Consider the following 23,778-nt stretch of genomic DNA (forward strand, 5'->3'; position numbering starts at 1 on the left):
CTCAACCCAGAAAATAACTATTTCCTAACAGAAAAAGAAAAACAGCCCACTTACCCATTCACCTGAGTAAACCAAGCTCATCTCCTTACCTACATACTACGTTTCAAATCCTGGATGAAGAAGCAAGAGGGCATCATTGAGAGCCAGATGGCAGGGCCCACTGGGAAAGTGAAGGATGGGGGGGTCCTGGAATTCCAGGGCCAGGAATTTTTTTCACAGTTTCCTGCAGAGGGTGGGTTTGCTGCTCTTTTTTTGCCCCTTCTGCAGAGGCCTCAGTCCTGCTTCCCACAATATTGCCTGCCTTTCCCCTCGGCTCATCTAGTCTAAAAGCGACATGCCTATGTGCACATCCATGGGACACGTTCGACCCATTGCTGCTTAGTCTTCTTACATTTGCCCTTAGTTAAAGAAGAAGCTTAGAAACACTATTCTCCACTTATATGCAGTTTTTAAACCAATTTTTTTAAATGTTCTAGAACAAATTTCAGTTAAGAACCTCAAAGCTATCTATTGATTCTGGCATTACAGATTCCTCTATCCTTCTCCACTTCAAGTTTTACTCTTCTCCAGCCAACATGTACTGCAGCCAAAGGTCATTATTATAGACAGACCTAACCCCATCCTCTTCAGATCCTGAACCTCAGTAACAGAGATATGGCCACTTGCCTGGGCACCCTCCTCTTCCCTCTGCCCCAGCTCTACACTGTAATAATAAGAGATGGCAAGTGCAGGCAATGCCAATGGGTGATTTGGGGGGACCATTTGGATCTCAAATTCCAGGAGCCACCCTCAATGAGCATGCAGTATGTATGAGTAAAAACTGTCTTTATTTTACAAATGTAGCTTCAAATTCCCTAGTACTGCACCCCCAACCCAACCATCCCCTATCCTAGTCTCCCAGAGTGCCCCACCCTAAGTCCCGTCCTACAGAATTCTGGAGCCCCCATTCTTGGCGAGAGCAGCTTTCTTTCCTCTGGTGCCTGCTTGTGCCACCAGCAGTAAAAGGCAGGCTGGTCACTCAGTGCCCTGAGCTTGAAAGGAGGGTTGGTGGGTGAGAAGCTATTCCTGGGCGTCCACTGCCGGCTGACAGTGAGGAGAGGTTCCATCCTTCAGGCCATGTCATGGTAGGTACTCACCACTCAAATTTACATGGTCCAGACCAATGGCCCAGGCTCTCCCAGCAAGTGATGATACGTTCCTTTCCTAAGACTGTAAGGGACCTGCTTAAAGTAGTCATTGCCTCATTCCCAAGGCTACTGACTTCGAGCAAAGGCCTTGCCTGAATGCAGTGATGCTGTCAGAACAGTCTGTGTCCTGCCTTTCATAATTCCACGTTGGACAAGAACCCTGCATCGAGTATATCAGAAATGCCCTGCAGAGCAACAGCTGAAAGGACCAGATGACACAAGGAAGGCAGGCTTTACTTTACCCTGGATCCCGTGGAGCAGCTTCAGGGGCACGAGCTCTCCAGTAGCAGGACCTCCCCGCAGCTTCCATGACATTGAAGAGGAAGCTGCCTTTTCTACCATTTCCTACATAAGCAAGGAGTTCTGCAACTGGGCATTCAACACTTTGCTGATGAAGCTGTTTCTGATAAATGAGGCAGAGCCCCAGCTGAGCCAATTTGAAAGCATTACGAAGGCAGGCAGGACCTAAAGCCTGCAGGAGGCAGACAGAGCACAGCCAAGGGTGTGAACTAGATCCATGCAGTGAAGCATTTGAAGGAAAGAGCTTAAATTCCTTGTGTCTTTTGAAGATGAAGAAATGTTATACTTACAAGCATTTTCTAAGACAATAAATAATGAAGAACCCTGTCTTGTAATATAAATAGCAGGACAAAGGGAACTTAAGCCTTAGCCAGAATTATTTTTAACAAGCAAAGTATATTTACGTATTACCTGAAGAATTCAACATTTTTTAAAGGCAGAACATGGAGGTACAATCCAGTCAAGCATAATATGAATATGCCCCCTTGTGATGTATTCAATAATATTTATATTAAGAGCTCTATCCTATATAATAAAAGCCTAATATGCTAAGTGTCCGGTCATCTGTTCAAGCAATCAAAGTGTAATATGCTAATGATATGCCAAGGCTGCGCAACCACTCACTATGACGTGCACTGACCACCAGGGGGAAGACGCTCCAACTGGTAGGTTAGCTTGCTGCTGGGGTCCAGTCAATCTGGACTGAGCAAGACGGGCCAGACACGCCCTGGATCCCTCCCGCAGTCCCTTCCCGGCTGGTCAACCTCCTGCATCCCTCCCCAACCCCGATCATGAACTGGTGGAGTCCCACAGCCTGGCCTGTGCCCTCTCACAATCTGGGACCCTTTGGGGGATTTTGGAGAGCCGGTTTTGGCCCGATCCCACAGGCCAGGCAAAGGGACCCTACTGGTGCATGAATTCGTGTACTGGGTCTCTAGTATTATAATAATAACTATATATGAGGAAAGCTTGATGTAAAGGAAATCAGAAAGGAAGGCACTACAGTCCAAGTTCATGTGTGCATGTGTTATTTGCATTGAAAGGAGTATTCCCATATAAACTAATGAACCTACCAATATCTCCAACATAATCTATTCCTTTCTCAATTCAAAATCAATGACAATCACCACTATCACTCTTTTTTTTACTCTGAAAATACAATTGTAGCAAGTTAGTTAAGAACATGATTACAGCACATTCCTGCCCATCTTCAGCCATGCTCTTAGCAAGACCAATACGTACAGAAAGGTCAATTCACACCCTCAGGTCCTCTTTACTAATCGAATGGGAAACGGACTTTAGAGAATGTAATAAATACCATATTTTCATTTGCAATGTTTTTGTTTTATTTTTCAAATACCCTTTTATAATTTTTAAGAGCCACCATGGGTTTGTTTGGTTTTAACACAGCCTAAAGTAAAATTGTCTCTAGAGTAAAACTGGGTAAATGGAATCAGAACTATGAAAGCGTGAATGAGAATGGGTCCAGTGGGGAAAGGGTAAGGATTAAAAAGTAGAAGACAACCGCAGGGAAATGTGGAAGAAAATGTCTATACTAAGAAAATCAGAGAAGTTACTAAGCTTTGTCCCAGAGAACTGTGAGATAAATGATGGCCTTTACTCACATTAGCCCTGACATTTGATATCCAAAGTGTTGATGGCTCGTGTTTACTAGTCATATAAAAATCTAGACCAACACTACACAATTGAACTTTCTGCTATGATGGAAATGTTCTGTTCTTTGCTATCCAATCTGGTAGTCACGAGCCACATGTGGCTACTGAGCTCTTGGAATGTGATTAGTACAACCAAAAGAATGAATTTTTTATGTTATCTAATTTTAATTAATTTCATTGTAAATAGCCACATGAAGCCAGTGGCTACTGGATCAGACAGCACAGGTGTAGAATATAAGACTGTGATTCATTTCAAAGGCTTGTTTTGAAGCTTCACCAAACCATTCATTTTCATTTATATTTAGTATATTTTGCATACATGAATTAAGTAAAATTTCATACAAAGCACAGCTCTTGCTGCCTGATCCATGTCATGCTTTTCACTTTTATAGTCAATTTAACATCTCTCTGCTGGGTCAGGAGCTACCATGAGCATAAACAGCATTGGGCCTGTCTCATTTACCTCTCTGTCCTGGCGTGTACCAGGCACACTGTGCATGCTTAATAAACACTTGTTCACTACTGATCAAACATCAGAGAAGTCAAAAAGGAGCATCTTTCTTGGAAGGATTATGCATAGAAAGACGATCCGGAATACCTGGATCTCATTTTAAAAACTATTTGCAAGTTGCATAGATGACTAGTACTCTTGGTGTCTAACCTAATCTTTCCCCGCTTTAACTTTGTTCTGCCCATTACTCACACAAAAGTAAGCAATATTTCTCACTAGAGCTTTACATATTCAATATTACATTTTTACTTTAAAAAAACAATTAATTCATGATTTTCTTAAAATGAATCACTTCTAAATCATTATGTATTCTTTTGATTCTTCCCTAAAAAACACTTCAACCTTGCTTGTACCACTTTGTTGATATTCCATAAGCTGAACACAGGACCTCCAGAGGTAAACTGATTAGAAGTGGCCTATAACATTTTTCTGACTGCTTTTCTTACAAAGCAAAAAATTATATGTAAGAGTACATGAATTTGTAAACAAAACATTTATATACACACATGAACATATACACACTCACATATACATCCACTCATATATACATATATAGCTACACACATGCATGCACTATTCAGCTTCCAATGATCAAGTCCTTTATCATATATTCTATTATCTACCTGGTTCTACTCTTAGAGCCCTATAATTGTGGTGGTCAGAAGAACTGCATTCGATTTCTAGCTCTTCTACTTTTGTAGATATGTATGCACTTTTGGGAAAATTACTTAAACCCTCTGGGCCTAAGTTTTATCAGTTTGTTGAAAAGATTAGATAGTATACTGGCTATGAAAGCACCGGAAGAGTCCCTAATGAACAGCAGGTGTGCCGTGTTTGCTGAATGAATAACTTATTTCATGGGTTTCTTGGGACCTCTTTGAGACGCTTACCAACTCCCTACAAATGGACAAGAGCTGGTTATCTTCTCACAGTGAACAGGCTCTGAAGATTAAAGGCAGATTTAAGGGCAAGTTATTGATCAGGGACTGAAGAAACAAAGGAAAGGGATATATCACAGTCTTTAAAAAATGGTGGAAGAACTCATGGAAAAAAGAAAGACATTTCTGATGCCTGATAAATATTAAATGAAGGCCTTTCTCTGGTCTTTAAAAATGGCTCAGCTCAGGCTACCTTCTAGTTTATTGTCTGTAACTGTGGCTAACCTGCTATCTGATTATCTTCGAAGTATGAAAGATCACAAGACCACTCACTATTTAGCCTCTGAACCTCACATTTGGCAAATTTGATTTCTTCACCTTTGCCTACCTGTTCAGAGAGCCTTTATAAATAGAATTGAGGTAAATAGCAGCTTTAAAAGTTTGTACAAAGAATCCAAAGGTGAGTAGCAATAAAGTACTGCTTTAAAAAATTCATCTCTGTCTTTTGTTTCTAGACCAGCCATGGGCAAACTACGGCCCGCTTGAAATGAATAAAACTATTGAAAAAAAAAGAACATACCCTTTTATGTAATGATGTTTACTTTGAATTTATATTAGTTCACACAAACACTCCATCCATGCTTTTGTTCCGGCCCTCCGGTCCAGTTTAAGAATCCATTGTGGCCTTCGAGTCAAAAAGTTTGCCCACCCCTGTTCTAGACTCTCTGTTAGGGAAGTACATAGAGGCAAGATCCTAGGAAATAATGTCAAGAGGAAAGCGGGGAAGATCATGGCACTCATCCATACCTCAGCTTCCTGCAGGATCCCGTGGTTTAGGCACACCATGTCAGGGCAAGTGATGGGAGACCCACATCCGTCTCGGATTGCCAGCTGCATGTACTGTTTCAGGCACTGGAAGAAGAAAAAAGACAGACCATTACCTGCCACATTACAGTAGCACAAAGGTTACAAAACCACCACTGCCTCTCTTCTTCCTTACTTGGCAGCCCTGGGGCTCTTGTACTCAGAAAACAGAAGTTATCACAAGTGTGAATGCTAAGACCTATCACTTTGGAAAGAATGCAGAGACAGGCAATTTGGTATGACTTCATCGTAAGAAAACTGGGTTTATTCAAGGCAGCAAATTCCTGTAGGCTCACATTTTACCCACCATAGATAGGGGAAAGCCTTCTTTCTTTCTTTCTTTCTTTCTTTCTTTCTTTCTTTCTTTCTTTCTTTCTTTCTTTCTTTCTTTCTTTCTTTTTTTAAACTTATTTGACTTCCCAGTTTAATTTTTACCTAGTGGTCCTCTCCCTCAAAGTTTGCCCAGAAATAGAACTGTGGCCCTTGTGCTGAGCTAGCCAAACAGAAACAAAATGAAATTAAGTCAATGACTTATCCGGAACACCCTTAACAGCAAATACACCTGGAAAAGATCATGCAAAAGACAATTTGGGAGACAACTATGGGCCTTGGTGAATGCTATGGTGAGGAGGTTTGAGTACAACCTGGTTAAGGAAGAATTTAATAGGAAAACAGAAACCCAGAGAGGAGGGGAGGGGAGCGAGAGGTGAAAAGGGAACAGTAAGAATACCAAGGACAATTTGATCTACTCATTGCCTGTTGCACCTGAATCTTGGGAAGTGGATGGAGATGTGAGTCAGACTAAGAAGGTAGGCGAGGGACTGATACAGCATTATGGAAATCTCTAACTCCTCTCTGCTCCCTCTCAACCCACCCCACATGCCCACAGGAAATTGAAGGCCATAATTTCAGAAGATAATGCTCTTAAGAAATCTGTAAGTTGGCTTCTCAATTTCTAGTAATTTGTTCATAATTGGCCAGCTCTTTGATATAAGTATGATGGGGAAAAATCAAACTCAAATATTTGAAAAAGACACCCCCAAAATAAATAAGCTACTCAATGAATTAATGACTCTTACAAAGTGATCATCTATATATATAAAAGCATAAGAGACTGGACAACCAGACAACTGGTTGACCAGTCGACCAGCTGGTAGCTATGATGTGCACTGACCACCAGGGGGCAGGCGCTCAACACAGGAACTGCTCCCTGGTGGTCAATGCGCTCCCACAGTGGGAGTGCCACTCAGCTAACAGACTGGTGCCAGACTCTGGGCTCACGGCTAGTGAGCACAGCTGCAGCGGTGCAAGCCTCTCCAGTGGACACTCCCCCTGCGCACCCGAGCAGCGGCAGGCACAGTGGGACCAGGATGCGTGGAAGCAGTGTGGTGCCCAGCCTGGCTCAGGCTCCTCCCCGGCCACCTGCCATTTCACACACTACTTCGTGCGGCGTGGGATCAATGTGGACAGTGGGCTGGAGCCCAACGAGCTGTCGGGTAAGGCCGGGCTGCGGCAGTGCGGAGGCCCACTGATCCCCGCAGGCCAGGTCGAGGGACCCCACTGGTGCACAAATCCGTGCACTGGGCCTCTAGTTATTTATAATTGAACTTGCATCTTTCAAAATTACACATCTATGTATCAACCTACTACATTAAAAATATTATTGTTGTACCAACCTTTTATAAAAACTTAACTACTAAATAAATTTTATGGTTAGAATACTGATGACATAATTATGAAACCTAATTCTTTCATTGACCATCTTTATTCATTTTCTCCATCTGAAATTAAAACTCACATTATGATTGTATTTCAGAAAAATAATCATGTATTTATCTGACTGAAATTACTGTTACAATGTACTAATGAATCAATGATTAGGGCAAACCATTTAAACCAGATTTGCATCTCTTCTAATACTTAATAACTCCCTTCTCCAAGGAGTCAAGCTTTTTCTATGATGCTCATCACAGAAAAAAAACACCCCACTGGAAAATAACCTAAGTATCCAAAATAGAAGAACACATAAATAAATTATGCTAAATTCATGCAAGGAAAGCTGAAGAATTACAAAAAATATTTTCAAATTAATTTCCACTTGTATTGAAAATTTATAAAATTGAATCTAAGCTTTCCCAAGAGTTCACAATGAATGTACTATTCGCCAATATAATGTTCTTAGGTACACTGTAACCACAATACATAAAACCAATGAATTTTTAAGCTTCCCACAAGTACTTTCCTGGCCACAATATTACATGACCCATGATTTTAGGAGAGAGGTTAGAGCTGTATACAACCAATGACAGTGTGAAATTATATAAATTCCATTTACTCTGTTGTTAAATGCTAAGAAACACTGGTTCTAGAAAGAGATTTGTAAGTACCGGTTGCTAAGTAATGCTCTAGTGCAGGCACTTACACTCCATCACTAGGGGCCTGCATTTCTATTCTAAGGCAAAGAGGGAAAACAACCAACTCTAGTTATTGCTTCTTATTAAATTTTCAAGTACCTTAGGTTCGTGATATGTCTTCTATTAGCTTGCACTGAAAATTTAATCTTGAACTCTCCCTCTCTTCTTCAAAATCTCTGGCTAAAGCACAAAAATACTGAAAACATACCCATGAACCCCTGTGCATGTTACACAAACCAAACAATTCCAGAAGAGACTGGCATCTAGTTTATAAATAAACACAGAGGAACACAGAAAGAGAAAAGGAAAAACAATCATCATTTAGTCGCATTGAAAAAAAAATTATATTGCAATAAACAATAGCATTAAACAAATGTCTAAATATGTAATTTTCAAAACAGCTAACAAAGTCTATAGGAAATGTTTCAAATAGAACATCTCAAATATCCTGATGACCAAAGAAAGAAAGAAAATACTTGTCTTTTAGATTGTCAACATTTCACTTCATTAGTTTGATAGAACATAACATTCTTTAGGCCATGAAGTGCCATGTACTAGTATAATAAAGACCGTTCCTCAAAATCACTCCACAGCCCTCAAGGATTCAAAAGAGATCTAACCAAGAATTTAACATCAAACACCCAGTGAGCCAGATGACTTGTATTATCTCTTCCAGCTCTGAGAGCCTATGAATTATGTACAGTGAGACCTTCCCAAAAAGAGGTTTTTCCTAGACCCCTTTCAGGTGCATATTTTCCAATGTACCAAAAAGCATTCTTTTAAAAAAAAAATATGTTTTTATTGATTTGAAAGAGAGAGGAAGGGAGAGGGAGAGAGAGAAAAACATCGATGTGAGAGAGAAACTTCAATCGGCTGCCTTCCAAATGCACCCCAAGGAGGATTGAACCTGCAACCTGGGCATGTGTCCTGACTGGGAATCAAACCAGCAACTTTTCGGTACATAGGACAACGCTCCACCAACTGAGCCACAACAGTTAGAACCCAAAGGGCTTTCTTTATAGGTGTTCTCATCTATTAGCTGGACAAGGCAAAAAGGGCTACAACATTTAGACAAAGCTCCTAAGAGATCCACCCAAAATAATATACATATATACATATATATTTACTCTAAACTTGCTCCTTCTCTGTCACTAGATTTTATACCTTTCTTTAAAATTTTCTCTAAGAAATAGAGCATTACAATGAATAGTGAAGGGAACTGGATTCTAACAATTAAGATTGAAGTACAAACTCTAGTTTTCTTCAGCATCTTGGGCAAGTCATTAACGTCTCCAGCTATAATATTTTCAATTATAAAGTGGGACAATACCACTTGCTGGGCCTCCTCTTACAGAAATAGAGAGTCCTTCATGAGGGTAAATACATGAAAACACCATGAAAAGTAAAAACAGGTATGCAAACATCCTATATAATAAAAGTTCAGTATGCAAATTGTCCCCTCGACCAGAGTTCTTCCGGGAGTTTAACCAGGGAGCAGGCCAGCCGGGGGAAGGGAGGGAGGCCCTGGCTGGCAGCCGCTAGGGACCCTCCCAGTGCACGTGGTCCTCTAGTAAAGTATAACTGGAGAACAGAATAGCTGTTTCTGAAGTACAGGTAGGCATGCAGAAATAAAAGTCCCCAAACGATGCAACCCCCAGAAATTAGTTTCATGATGGTGGGGTGGGGAGGTGAGAGGAGAATACGTATTGATGGAAGGAAGGAGGTAATGTGTACTATTAGCTGAAAGTTTAAATTGATCTTGGATGCTTCTAGATGCAGATGCTGGGGTTCTGAGGTCCAGAAAGGACTGGCAGACCACCTGGATTGAAGCTGAGTTGGTGCACTACTGACCTTGGGTTTCTCAGGCCTCACGCAGCCATCGATGGGAAGGAAGGTGATGAGGAGGAAAGTACCTTGGATATAAAAGTTTGCTTTTTATCATTCCTGGCACAATGCTATACACTAAAATAAATATTTAACAAAACGCATACTAACATTTCTCTGCTTCAGTACACACTTACATCATAATGTCTCAAGAGTGTTCTAAATAACATCTTATATTTAGGCCAATACTCTGTTTATTCCAGTTCAGACTATGATCTCTACACGTGATCCAAAAATAAAATCTTTGCTGGATGCTGTTGACTTAAATTATTAATAAACTCAAGATGGTGTATCTCTCATAATTCAAAAAGCCTTTTAACAAAGCATGCTGGTTTGAAATGTATAAAAGTTTGAAAATTTTCAAAGAAATCAATAATCTATAGCTAGACAACTTGTTTCCTGGTATAGTATTATCTTACACAGTTTTATTATAAATCCACTTTCAGAAACCTTGGCTTTTCACAAATATATTACTAGTGACGGGCATCACCTTCCTACTCCTTTGCCAACCACATGGGACATCAGAGTACTGACAGGGAAACCTGGCACCGGACGATTAAAGAGAAGTCCCCAATCAAACAACAAGCCATAAGTACAGTTAAAAAGAGGCCAGGATTTTATAGTCATCATCCTCAAGCATCTCATATTCAGAAAGCCTTCCCTGTCTGTTCCTCCATCTGGAACAGTGCCCAGCCCCTCGGCTCTCACGGCACTCTGACACCCGGCTAGCACAGTACTTTCCAAACTGGGGGCAAAGGTGTATTCTTGGGAGCCCAAGAGCCCGCCATCACAAGGTTTTTTATCCATTTTATGTTTCTTTAGTAATATGAATAAAAGCATACTTTGAACCATCTCAAGGAAAACACCATTTCTATTCCATTTCAATGTTCATACTTCTTCAAGTCCTCACTGCTTTGCCAGAAAAGAATGCTCTCATTGTCACAGGCAGATGAAAAAGCTATGGAAGTATCTGAACCCAGTGAAAGCTGTACACGTCAAGATTCTTAGTGATTCCAGCATAGAAGAGTCGCCAGATCATTGAATTACCCCTTGTTATTGGAACACACCAAACTCAGCCTAACTGTAAAAAATGATTTAGTGGAAACTAAACATCATCCATCACATTAATGTTAACTTAAATTTTGTTGGTCTATAATTTTAGTTAATATGCAGCTTATATATTTACTAGAGGCCCAGTGCACAAAATTCGTGCATTGGGTGGAGGAGTCCCTCAGCCCGGCCTGCACCCTCTCCAATCAGGGACCACTGGCTCCTAACCGCTCACCTGCCTGCCTGTCTGATCACCCCTAACCCCTCTGCCTGCCTGCCTGATCGTCCCTAACCCCTCTGCCTGCCTGCCTGATTGTCCCTAACCCCTCTGCCTGCCTACCTGATCGCCCCTAACCACTCTGCCTGCCTGCCTGCCTGATGCCCCTAACTTCTCCCCTGTCTGCCTGATCACCTCTAACCACCTCTGCCTGCTTGCCTGATCACCCCTAACTGCTCTCCCCTGCCAACCTGATCACCCCTAACTGCTCTCCCCTACCGGCCTGATCACCCCTAACCACCTCTGCCACAGCCTCTGCCACTGTGGCTTTGTCCAGAAGGATGTCCAGAAGACATCCAGTCTATCTGATCTAATTAGTATATTACCCTATTATTAGTATAGATTCTGATGTTCTCATTTAAAAGATATGTCTAAATTTGCTTGTACCTTATATTATGTTTGCATAAGTTTAAGTGAGACTATAATAAAAGTAATTTTAAAGTAGCTCAGTATTGGAGTTTCAATTATTTTTCCCTCCAAAAGGAAACCCTGTAAATCCATAAAAAGGAGGAGAACACTGTGATTCTCAGTGGCAACACAGCTTGTTATATGACATTTCCCTCAGGGACTTACCAGAATATCAGACTATCCAACGAGAATTTTATAAACTGCACAAACAAACACCCCTCTCCCTCTTCTCCAGAAGAATTGGCTCTTCGTCCCTACTTCCCAATATTTCCATCCTAACTTAGGTAGTAACACCAGATGTTAACAATTGAATGATGTCATACATGTCAACAGTGCAGCGCTTATCACCCTGCCCTGCAGGGGCCTGTGAACTAGGCTGTCTCCCCAATAGCCCAGGAGTTCCTTCAGGGTCTGGATCAGGTCTTATTCCTCTTTATATTCCCTAGAAACATCTATCACAGGATCTGGCACACGGCAGACACTCAGACGTCTGTGGGAGTTGGAAGGCTGACTCTACCACCTACCAGCTTTGTGGAAAACTTCTTCAGCTCCAATCTCTAAGCCATATAAACCCAATCCACCTGTATCCTTCCTCCCTTTCCTCTTGACACACAGGAGCCAACTCTGCCTTCGAGGGCCAACTCCACTATTATCTAGTTCCTATTCCCTCCTGCCTTCCAGAATATTTACCCTATTGATTATCTATTTTCTTTCTTATGTATTGAAATTTCCCCATCTCTACTGGGTCCTTCTTTAGCAGTGAAACATGTCCAAAACTATGTTAGTCTAAGAAAAATAATAAAACAGCCCTCCCTTACTCCTTTTCCTGGCTAGATACTGACTTTCACTCCTCTCCTCCTCACAGTCAAGTATTTAAAACAGTTGTCTACCCTCACTTCCCTCACTCCTTCACCAACACCATCACAACTTAACTAATGTGGCTGTCCAAAGATGCCAGTGACCTCCATACCACTGAATCCAACACACATGTTCTTCCTTCCTGACCGCTCAGCCATAAGACACACTTAACTCACTCCACTTTCTTGAAATTGTCTCTTCCCTTCCCTTCAGAATTCCACACTTCTCTGATTTTTCATTCTATGCTTCCTCTCTGCCATTCCTTCTCAACCTTGCTCATTTTTCTCAACTCAGTTTTTCAATGCCGAAATGGCAGGATGGTATCTAGTAAACTCCCTTCTCCCTTTGCATTTTTTGGTCACCTCATTTACTAGGCATAACCACTTCCCTGCTCTGCTCTATAATCCAGAAAATATATTTCCCAGGTTCCAGGGAGACTTGGCCAATGGGAAGCACAAATTGAACCAATTACCTAGTTGCTTAGCAAAAGAAAACACACACACACAAAAAAAAAAACAACATTAACTGAATTAATATCTTTAATTCTTCTTCTTTTCCTCAACCAAAGCTCAACCAAAACATGCCCCAAATCTAACCACTCTCACTGCAATTCAAATCATCACCACCTATTTCAAGGACCCCTACAATAGCTTCCTCACTGGTCTCTTGGCTTCTAGTCCACACAACAGCCAAGGTGCTCTTTATGTACATCGTTTAGAAATATAAAGCATGTACAGTCAGTGTGGCTCAGTTGGTTGAGCATCGTCCTATGGATGAGGAGGTCATGGTTTGATTCCCCAACAAGGCACATGCCTGGGTTGCAGGCTCGATCCCCAATGGGGGGCATGCAGGAAGCAGCCAATTGATGTTACTCGCTCATCGATGTTTCTATCTCCTTCTCCCTCTCCCTTCCTCTCTTTGAAATAATAAAAACATATTAAATATATATGTAAATCATATCTTATTCTTCTGCTCAAAACCTCCAATGAATGTGCATCTCATTTATTTATTTTTTAAAGCTTTTTTTTTTTGGTAATGTATTTTTATTGATTTCAGAGAAGAAGGGAGAGGGAGAGAGAGAGAAACATGAATGATGAGAGGGAATCATTGATAGGCTGCCTCCTGCACGCCCCTTATAGGGGATTGAGGCCGCAAACAGGGCATGTGCCCTTGGCCAGAATTGAACCTGGGGCCCTTCAGTCCACAGGCCGACGCTCTATCCACTGAGCAAAACCAGCTAGGGAGAATGTGCATCTCATTTAGATTGCCTCTCAGACTCCTTATCATGGCTCATAAGGTCCTAAAGTTTCTACCAACTACTGCCACGAGTTCATTTCTACTACATTCCCTCTTACTATTTCTTCAACATGTCAAAATTGCTCCTGTTACAAGGCCTTTCATGTGCCATTTCCCTTCCCTGGAATGCTCTTTCCCTAGATGACTCAATCTCACTTTACTCAGGGCTCTATTCAATGACCTCCTTAGATAGGCCTTCCATGGCTAAACAGGCCAGCCTTCCCTCCCCTATCAGGCCTCCTTACCTAGTTGCATTTTTCTTCATAGCACTTACCACTATCTAATATTACTTATATATTGCCTATTGCCACACTAAGGTTCAACTATAAGCACAGGGACCTTGCCTTGTCTTCTTACGGATTCCAGAAAACCAGGTAGAAGGTTCTACAAAACATATTGTTAGTACTAGAGGCCCAATGCACGAATTTTGTGCACTGCGGGGGGGGCGGGTGGGGGGTGGTCCCCCTCAGCCTGGCCTGCGCTCTCTCGCAATCCAGTACCCCTTGGGGGATGTAGCAGTGTGCCAAGCGGGAGGAGGCCTGGGAGGAGCCCGAATCAGGGCCGGGCACCATGCTGCTCATGCTCATCCTGGCCTGCTGTGACTATTGCCACAGAGTCAGGAGAGGCTTCCACCCTGGCAGCTGCGCTCGCCAGCCATGAGCCCAGCTTCTGGCTGAGCAGCGCTCCCTCTGTGGGAGCATACTGACCACCAGGGGGCAGCTCCTGCATTAAGTGTCTGCCCCCTGGTGGTCAGTGCACATCATAGTGACTGGTCATTCTGGTTGTACCGCCATAACAGTTGCTTAGGCTTTTATTATCTAGACTAGAGTCCCGGTGCATGAAATTTGTGCACCTGGGAGGGGTCCCTCAGCCTGACCTGTGCCCTCTCGCAGTCTGGGACCCATCAGGGGATGTCCACCTGCCGGCTTAGGCCCAATTCCACCAGGGATCAGGCCTAAGCCAGCAGTCAGATATCCCTCTTGCAGTCTGGGCTCTTGCAGTCTGGGACCCCTCGCTCCTTACCACCTGCCTGCAGTGGAGGCAGGAGAGGCTCCCGCCACAGCTGCTGCACTCGCCAGCCATGAACCTGGCTTCTGGCTGAGCAGTACTCCCCCATGTGAGCACACTGACCATCAGGGGGCAGCTCCTGCATTGAGCATCTGCCTCCTGTTGGTCAGTGCGCATCACAGCAACCTGTTGTTCTGCTGGTCTTTCCACCATTTGGTCGATTTGCATATTGGGGTTTTATTATATAGGATAGGTAGCTAGTTAGTATTAATAAAGGGAGTAAGTGAAATCAGATATTGAGCCTAATAAACTAGGGAGGTGAGTCAGACATTAAGCCTGACTCACTAGGAAGCTATACAGTTCCCTAGGGGACTGCTTAGGAGACTTAATCCCTGAAGCTGGCTCCCCATGGGACAACCAACCAATATCCACGATTATAGAGGGACAGATAAAACAATAAAGGGGAAATTCCTCTGCTGGGCTCATGTGCAATAGGAGCCAAGATGACGACCATAAAGGGAAGGTATTTAGCCTGGGGAAAAGACCAAATTGTACTGGGGGTGGGCCCAGTACAACCCTGGGAAGGATTGGGAATGAGACTGGTCAGTTTGAAATTCCCAGGTAATATAATCAAAGCCTAACAAAGGCCTCTTGCTGGGTAGCGTGGGTTTGCCTGTTGTTAGCGGCAGCCACGCTGGCTCCAAGCGCAGGCCCAAGCGTGAGCCTGGGTGTAGAAGTGCAGCACCAGGCGGAGTGCAGCCAGGAACAGAGACTAAGCTAGCCAGGAACAGACACTGAACCAGACTAAGCTTTGGCATGGACTGAACTGATGCACAGTATTTCTGGACACGGGTGTTAGGATCACCGAAAGAGGAACGCACGAGACCAAAAGGGGTAAAGAATTATGAATTTATTAGGTCATCTGGAAAACCCAGGTGGGCTGAGCCCCAAAATGGCACCAGCACCCAGGGACAGGGAGTCTGAGATTTTACAGGACTCCAGGCTGGCTTTTTCTGGGCAGAGAATTCTCTGGGCAGGTCTGGATTCTTGGAAAGTCCAGAGGGGAGAGAGAACGGCCTTAGCAAATGGAATGTGGTCTAAGCGAGAGGGAACATCTGTTGTGAAGTGGCCTAAAGGCCAGTTCCCAGGAGAGAGCTATCATTCCAACTATTTGATCAGACCTAACAACTGGCTCTTCTTCTGGGCTTGGTGAAGACAAGGCTGGACTTCTTCCACAGTGGGTCAGAGCTGAGCCACCTGGCGTGATTAGACACCGGGAACCTGGGGGCAGCCAAATATAAATCTTCCCACTACATCTTATCCTCCATGTGTGGGCCCCTGGAAATGCTTCTCTCGTGACTCTGTGGACGGACCCTATTTCTGGGGGCAACATTATTGAATGACTTAATAAATCCCCAAGTCCTATCAATCCCTTTCCTAGTGATCAGGACTGTTCATCTCCATCTCTTCTTCAATGACCCTGGGCTTCCTGCCATTACCTCTTACCTGGGCTTCTGCCTTAGCCCATTCACTGGTCTTTCTGTATGTGTATTAACCTCTTTCTAATTAATTCTGCCCACTGAAGGCAAAAGAAATCTTTAAAAATCTAAGTCTGATCCCTACTCTCACCTGCTTAAAACCCTTCCATTATTGTAAGCACTCTTTATTTCTCCTTTGTAGTACTTATTATAATTTAAGGATTCAAAAACTAGGTGCATATAATTACGTGCTCCCCAAAATTTCACTGTTCACTCATTCCACCTGTCAATGTTACCAGAAATTTCAACCTTTAGATTTAATTAAAACCTTGTCACTGGAATGCTCCTGTCTCCATTCACATGTAATTATAGCACAAGGATTTTAATACAGGTTGATAGGCCAGTTCCCTAGCAGAAGGCAGTGTCTTGAAAAAAAAAAAAATGCCAGATAGATGCTTTTATGAGAAGAAACACTGGAAACTATGGGACCCTAGTGGGAAAGGCAACTGTGATATTGTGACTTTTAATTGGAAATACATATTCGGTCTTTGTTCCCATTGTTAGCATGAAGCTTCTAAAACCCTTGGAATTTCCTAAGTGGTTAAAGATATTAGAGTGTCTTTTGTTATGTTAATGGAGTTGCTTTTGAAATGCCCCAGGTCACCAAAATAAGGGCTGGTTGCCAGGGGAACCAACCTTATCATTAGAGGGTTAGAATTTTCAGTCTCATCCTTGGAATGCCTGGGAGGGGAGAAGGGCTGGAGGTTGACCTGTTCACCAATAGACACTGATTTAATCATTCATGTCTATGCAATAAAACCTCCATAAAAACCCAAAGGGATGGGGCTCAGTGAGCTTCCTGATTGGTGAATACATGAAAATTTCAGGAGCGTGACTCATCTGGAGAAGGAATAGAAGCTCCATACCCTTCCCCATACCTTGCCCTATGTATCTCTTCCATCTGGATATTCCTGAGTTATATACTTTTATAATAAACCAATAATCTACTATGTGAAATGCTTCTCTGAGTTCTGTGAGCTGCTCTAACAAAGTAATCGAACCCAAGGAGGGGGTCATTGGAGCCTTTAATTTATAGCCCGTTGATCAGAAGCTCAGGCAACAACCTGGGCTTGTGACTGGGATTGGAAGCGGCGAGGGAGCAGAGTCTTGTAGGACTGAACCCTTAACCTGTGGAGACTAATGCTATCTCCAGACAGATGATGTCAAAATTGAGTTGAATTCTTGGACATACTACTGAAAGGAATTTTAGAGACAGGACAGGCAATTAGGAAATAAGGAGAGTGGGGGACCCATGAGAGAGGAATGCATATGTGATGGGAGGAGACAGCTCCAAGCCAGATGGCTTATGTTACATTCACAGAGGATGGAGGAATGTTACAAAATAAGGGGAAGAAAAAGAGGGAGTACCAGGTGAGCTTTGAACTTTGAAACTGATGCCCTGCAGGAAAGTAGCCAATTAGGAGAGCATGGGGGACATAAATTAAGAAAGGGTCCAATTAGAAAGTGAGATGGACAAAGAACTCCCAGTATTTATAAACTGGTAGACAAAGAGACTCAAGGGACAGGACAGGTTTTTTTTCCCATTAGAGAGAGAGCAGGTTTTTACTGATTTGGGAGCGTTTGTATACACTTACAATAAACTTTTATACCTCTGCCTAAAAATCTTTTAGTCCAAGGAATTTTATTCTTCAAACTTCATAGTACAAGAACCCACTAGGAGAATCCGAGAGCTTGCCATTCCACATAACACTACTGGTGTGTGAGAACTGCTTGGTGGTATGAGGGGAAGTGCCCCTCCACAGACACACCTGTTGGAAAAGGGTACAGAAACCCAATAGAGAAGCATTAAGGGAAGACCCTGGAGGAAAGGAAGAGAGGTATTTCAACAAGAGAGTAGAGAACTTCAAAGATAACATTCATTTGCCTTACTGTTCCACTACCTTACCGACAATTCTTAAATTTTAAAGTCCATTCAACTCACTTTAGGATCCTGTTAAAAGTGCAGATTCTAATTCAGTAGATCTGAGGTGTGGCTGAGCTCCTGACTTCCTCTTAAGCTCCCAGTTCTTGTTCATACTGCTGGTACACTGACCATACTTTTCAGCAGCAAAATCTAGGACAAAGACTCCTTACCCTGGATATTTAATTGAGTCATCTGGGGAGCTTCCCCAAAGCCCGACGCCGAGGCCACACCACAGGCCAATCAATTCAGAATCTCTGCCCTGGCCTCTGTAGCTCGGTGGTTGGAGCATTGGCCTGCACACCTAAGGAGTCTCAGGTTCAATTCTGGGTCAAGGGCATGTACCTCAGTTGCAGATTCATTCTCCAGCCCCATTAGGGGTGTGTGTGGGAGGCAGCCAATTGATGTATTCTCTCACACCAACGTTTCTCTCTCTTTCTTTCTCCCTTCCTCCTCCTTCTCCCCCTCCAATGGAAAAAAATATCCTGGGGTGAGGATAAAAAGACCAGGCATCAGTGTGTTACACACACACACACACACACACACACACACACATATACATATATATATACACATATATATATACAGTTTTATTGAGCTATAATTCACATACCATATAATTCACTCATTTAAAGTATAAATTCAATTATTTTTAGTATATTTACCAAGCTATGCTACTATCACACACATCAATTTTAGAACATTTCATAATCGCCAAAGAACTCCCATGCTCAATAATAGTTACTCCCTATTTCCCCTTCAAACCTTCCCTCCTCCCCAAGGTCTAGGCAACCACCAGTCTACTTTCTGTCTCTAGGGATTTGCCTCTTCTGGACATTTCATATAACTGAATCATACAATATGTGGTCCTTTGTGACTGGCTTCTTTCATTAAGTATAATGTTTTCAAGGTTTATTCATGTTACATCATGTGTATTTCTTTTTATTGCTGAATAATATATTTATTTATACTATATATTATTTATCCATTCATCAGTTAATGAACATTTGAGTTGTTTCCGTTTTTGTTATTATATTTCCTGTAGATATGTTTTCATTTCTCTTAGCTCTATACTTAGGAGTTGATATGATATATGATATAACTATTTGTCTTTTGAAGAACTGCTAGACTGTTTTCCAAAGCAGCTACATCATTTTACATTCCCACCAGCAGTGTATCAGGGTTCCAATTTCTTCAAATCCTCACCAGAACATGTTATTGTCTGTCTTTTTTATTTTAGCCAACCCTAATGGTATCTCACTAGGGTTTTGCTTTGCATTTTCCTGATGGTTAAGGATTTTGAGCATCTTTTCATGTATTTATGGGTCACATATACCTTCTTTGGAGAAATGTATATTCAGATCCTTTGACCGTTTTTAATTGGGTTGTTTGTATTTTTATTATTGACTTGTAAGAGCTCTTTATATATTCTAGATATTTCCCTTATCAGACAGTAATGCACAAATATTCTCTCATTCTGTGGATTATCTTTTCACGTTCTTAATGGTTCCATTCAAGTATAAAGGTTTTTAATTTTGATGATGTCCAATTTATTTTTTTGTTATTGCTGTTCATGCTTTGTGTAAGCCAAGGTCATGAAATTTTTTCTATTATATTTTCTTCTGAGTTTTATAGTTTTGGCTCTCACAGGTAGGTCAATAATCCATTTTGAGTTAACGTTCCATGGTGTGAGTAAGCAGTCCAACTTCATTCTTTTGCAAATGAATATCCATTTGTCCCAGAACCATTTATTGAAAAAATATTTTTCTCCTTTGAAGTGTCTTAGCATCCTTGATAAAAATTAAGTGACAATAAGCATGAGAATTTATTTCTGGACTCTCAATTCTATTTCATTGATCTATCTGTCTATACTGACAGTATCACAGATTTGGTTACTATAGTGCTATGGTAAGTTTGAAATCAGAAAGCAAGTTCTCCAACTTTGTTCTTTTTCAAGATTGCTTTGGCTTTTCTAGGTCCCTCAAATTTCCATATGAATTTTAGGATCAGTTTGTCAATTCCTACAAAAATGAGACTTGGAATTTTTATAGGAATTGTGTTAAATCTATACATCCAGTTGGGGAATATTGCCATTTAAACAATATTTAATCTTTTTAAATATATTTTTATTGATTTCAGAGAGGAAGGGAGAGGGAGAAAGAGATAGAAACATTAATGATAAGAGAGAATCATTGATTGGCTGTCTCCTGGATGCCCCCTACGGGGGATCGAGCCCGAAAACCACGCATGTGCCCTTGACTGGAATTGAACCTGGGACCCTTCAGTCCGCAGGCTGACGCTGTATCCACCGAGCCAAACCCGCTAGGGCTTAAATCTTGCAACCCATAAATATGGGGTGTCTTTCTAGTTAGTCCTCTTGAATTTCTTTCAATTATGTTTTATAGTTCTCGGAGTGTAAGCTTTGCACTTCTTTTGTTAAATTTATTCATAAGCATTTTATTCTTTTTTATATTATTGTAATTGGATTGTTGTCTTACTGGCATTACCATATTACTCTTTGCTAGTGTACAGGAATTTAATTGATTTTTGTATATTGATTTTGTATTCCGCAACCTCACTGAACTAGCATCAGTATTTTTAAATTCTCACAATGGTTTCAAAGTGCAACCAAGTCTGAGAATCACTAGTTCAATAGCATTAGTTGGCTCAAGTCTAATCAAGGGAAATATGTCCATCACCACTGCCCTTAGTCATTTTGTAATATTCAGAGGTATAATGTCCACAGGAACAAAATAGGGCTGTTACTTTTCCTGGATAAGGGTAGTAGATTCACCTGGTAAGTTTGAGATTAGTCAGTCAATTTGGGAAATTAAATCTGGACCCCACTCAAAAGTACTCCAGTTCCCACCAAGCAAGAGTTATCAAACACTTCTATCTTTATCTCAAGTGATCATGAAACATCTAAATTAAGAAATTCAGTGACAGAAATAGTTGTGAAGAGAAACCCATTGGAAATGCTGCAGCCCTGTCCAGTCCTCACAATGAAGCCAATTAAATCTGCTACACCGGAAGAACCCTTCTATCAGAGCAGGGAGCAGGCATTAGCATTGGGAAGATCTGCTTCCAACACAAGGGTTATTGAATTCAATCACCCCTCGACTGACCTTTCAGAGGCTTTCCCTTTGTCCCACCTCTGCTGCCTTTCATGGACTCTGCAATTCTTAATTCTTGCACAATTCCAAAGAGATCCATCTGTGGCAGGTGCTACCTTACGACACAGTGTACCCAGAAAAACAACTGATGGTTCCAGGAGAAAGAAAACGAGAAGGCTTGCCAAGTTTACATCCTTCCATTTCCTCCAAACAAACATTAGACCTCAGAACTGCCAGCCTTCAGTTGGCCCCCAGGCCCCATCCAACAGGCCCAGGATAGGCAATGAGAGTTAAGCACACACCAGATTAAATGTCGGCAGATCCCACTGAGCTCATTTGTCACTTTCTTCCTCCTCCTCCTCCTCCTGTGTACCTAAAGAGTCCCTATTTGAACTCCCAGGCAGCTCTTCTGATTCTTAGAACACATATAAGGTTTCAGCAATAGGAAAGAAACAAACCACAAACCCCAAATTAATAAAGGGTCAAGAAACTCCTTCAGCCATGATGTAGGATTATACAAATTTCTGCATAAAATATGATCATTTGACCAATCCGAGCAAACACACTGGAGGATGTAGTACTTAACGTTTTAATAAAGAATTTACAGTGAGTATTAAAACTATACCAATTAAAGGATAAAAGGATAAATGAATGGGCAGATGTGTGATAAGGCAAGTAGAGTAAAAATTAATGTTAGAATCTAAGAGAAGATAGAAATATAGTCATTGTTAAAATTCTTTCACTTTTGTTGTATTTTGGGAAAAAGTCCTAACAAACTGTTGTACAATTTTTTAAAGCTAAAATTTAAAAAATTACACCATTCACCAAATCTCAGATTTTAATGTTTCTTAAAGCAGGAATTATCTGTATTATATTTTATATAAAACCCCAATATCTGTATTACTATATAGAGTCTAAATAAATTATATTGAAATAAAATCTTATTAATAAAATCTTATTAAAATTAATGGTAGCAATATTGATATATGATTATCTAAATTTTTGAAATTATAAAGAATATATACACTGTATAAATGAGAGAATGAAGCTAACTCATCATTAACTGCCTTTTTTCCTACAGAATATAACCTATAAAGTCAGCATGAAAAATAGCTCACATCAATAACAACTGACAATAGTGATGCTGTTTGTTTCCTCAGGAGAATATTCTCTTCATGGATGATGGTTAAGAACCAAGGAGTATCAGTTTAGAATAGATGTAAGCCTTAAGCAAACTTCCTCCTTGGCTATATTTGTAAAAGAGAATTTATTACATTTAAGAAATGTGAGCCCAGCCAGTGTGGCTCAGTGATTGAGCATCAACCTATGAACCAAGAGGTCATAGTTAGATTCCTGATCCAGGCACATGCCTGGATTGCGGGCTCCATCCCCAGGGAGTGGGAGGTGGGGTGGAGGCACGCGCGAAGGAGACAGCTGATCAATGATTCTCTCTCATCATTGATGTTTCTATCTCTCCCTCTCCTTTACTCTCTGAAATCAATAAAAAAATATTTTTAAAAGAAATGTGAACTCTGAAAAAGTAGAAAGGGTTAAATAATAACGAACAGTGAGTATGCTGAATATGAGCAATCTTATTCTATTCCAAATTAATTTGAAATTATTTTATTTGATTACTCGAATGCAAAATCAGAATATCTTCCTATTTAATTTAGATGATACACACCTGCAACTATTCCTCACCTCATAATTTTCCCCAACACTTTATACTAAAAAAAGTAAATGTTTTTGAAATTTTCTAAAAAAGCAAGTTTCTAGACTGCTCTTAATTTCCTTGTTAAAATCTAACCTAGTTACTGTCCTTGAACTGCCACTTTCCTAATGTTTAGAGTTAGCACCATACTCTAGAAAATTAGACTATCAAGGCAAAGATCTTACGTCAAAGCCACATGACCAACTGTTACAGAAATGTGTGCTGGTGGTCACTGAAGAGACAGAAGGGGCATATGTATTTCACAGCACGAGAGAGTGAATAATAGGCACATGCTTCACCAGTACAGTTCTCTGCAAATACCTTAAACCAGTGCATCTCCGGAAAGGTTAACTGAAACAGAGTTTCTGATTCAGTAGGTCTAGGGTGGGGCTGGAGAATGTAAAATTCTAACAAGTTCACAGCTGGGCTGAGGACCACACTTTGAGAGCCATTATATTAGAGGCAGGGGAAAGGAGGAGATGACGGGAAAAGAATATTTGTCAAGCTCCTATGATAGCTATGGTGTGTGTCTTAAAATTATCTCATTTAATCCTCATAGCAACTCTGAGGCAGGTATTATCCTCATTTCATACTGAGCAGTTCAGTAATTTATCCTAAATTCCCACAACTAGTAAGCATAGGAGTTGAGGTTTAAACCAAGGTCTCATTGAGACACAACCTTTGCTTGCTTTCTCACTACTTCAGAATGATTTCCATGTTATCAGCACTAAAGCATGACAAAATACTGGAATCTTTCAACTTGAAAATGCTACTATTTTTTTCCTTTTGAAGGCTATCAACATCATAAACCATAAAGTTTTTCAAAGACTAGACACCATTCCAAAATAAAACAGTCTGTATTTAACACACCACGTAGGAAAAGC

General features: G+C 41.2%; 1 protein-coding gene across 8 annotated transcripts in view; it reads right to left on the reverse strand.

Moving 5' to 3' along the window:
- The window catches only part of RNF144B (ring finger protein 144B), a 131,897-nt gene that overhangs the window by 81,194 nt on the left and 26,925 nt on the right, over nt 1-23,778 (reverse strand). For 6 of the 8 annotated variants that reach the window (XM_036347793.1, XM_036347796.1, XM_036347797.1 and 3 more), the window contains one exon: nt 5,360-5,464. In XM_036347793.1, the coding sequence (XP_036203686.1) occupies nt 5,360-5,464 (105 nt within the window). Of the gene's footprint in view, nt 1-5,359; nt 5,465-7,929; nt 8,086-9,681; nt 9,744-23,778 lie in introns of those variants that run through there. The other 2 variants (XM_036347794.1, XM_036347799.1) reach the window with 2 other exon arrangements.

Source organism: Myotis myotis, unplaced genomic scaffold (assembly GCF_014108235.1).
Source record: "Myotis myotis isolate mMyoMyo1 unplaced genomic scaffold, mMyoMyo1.p scaffold_m19_p_2, whole genome shotgun sequence".
NCBI classification, from domain to species: domain Eukaryota; kingdom Metazoa; phylum Chordata; class Mammalia; order Chiroptera; family Vespertilionidae; genus Myotis; species Myotis myotis.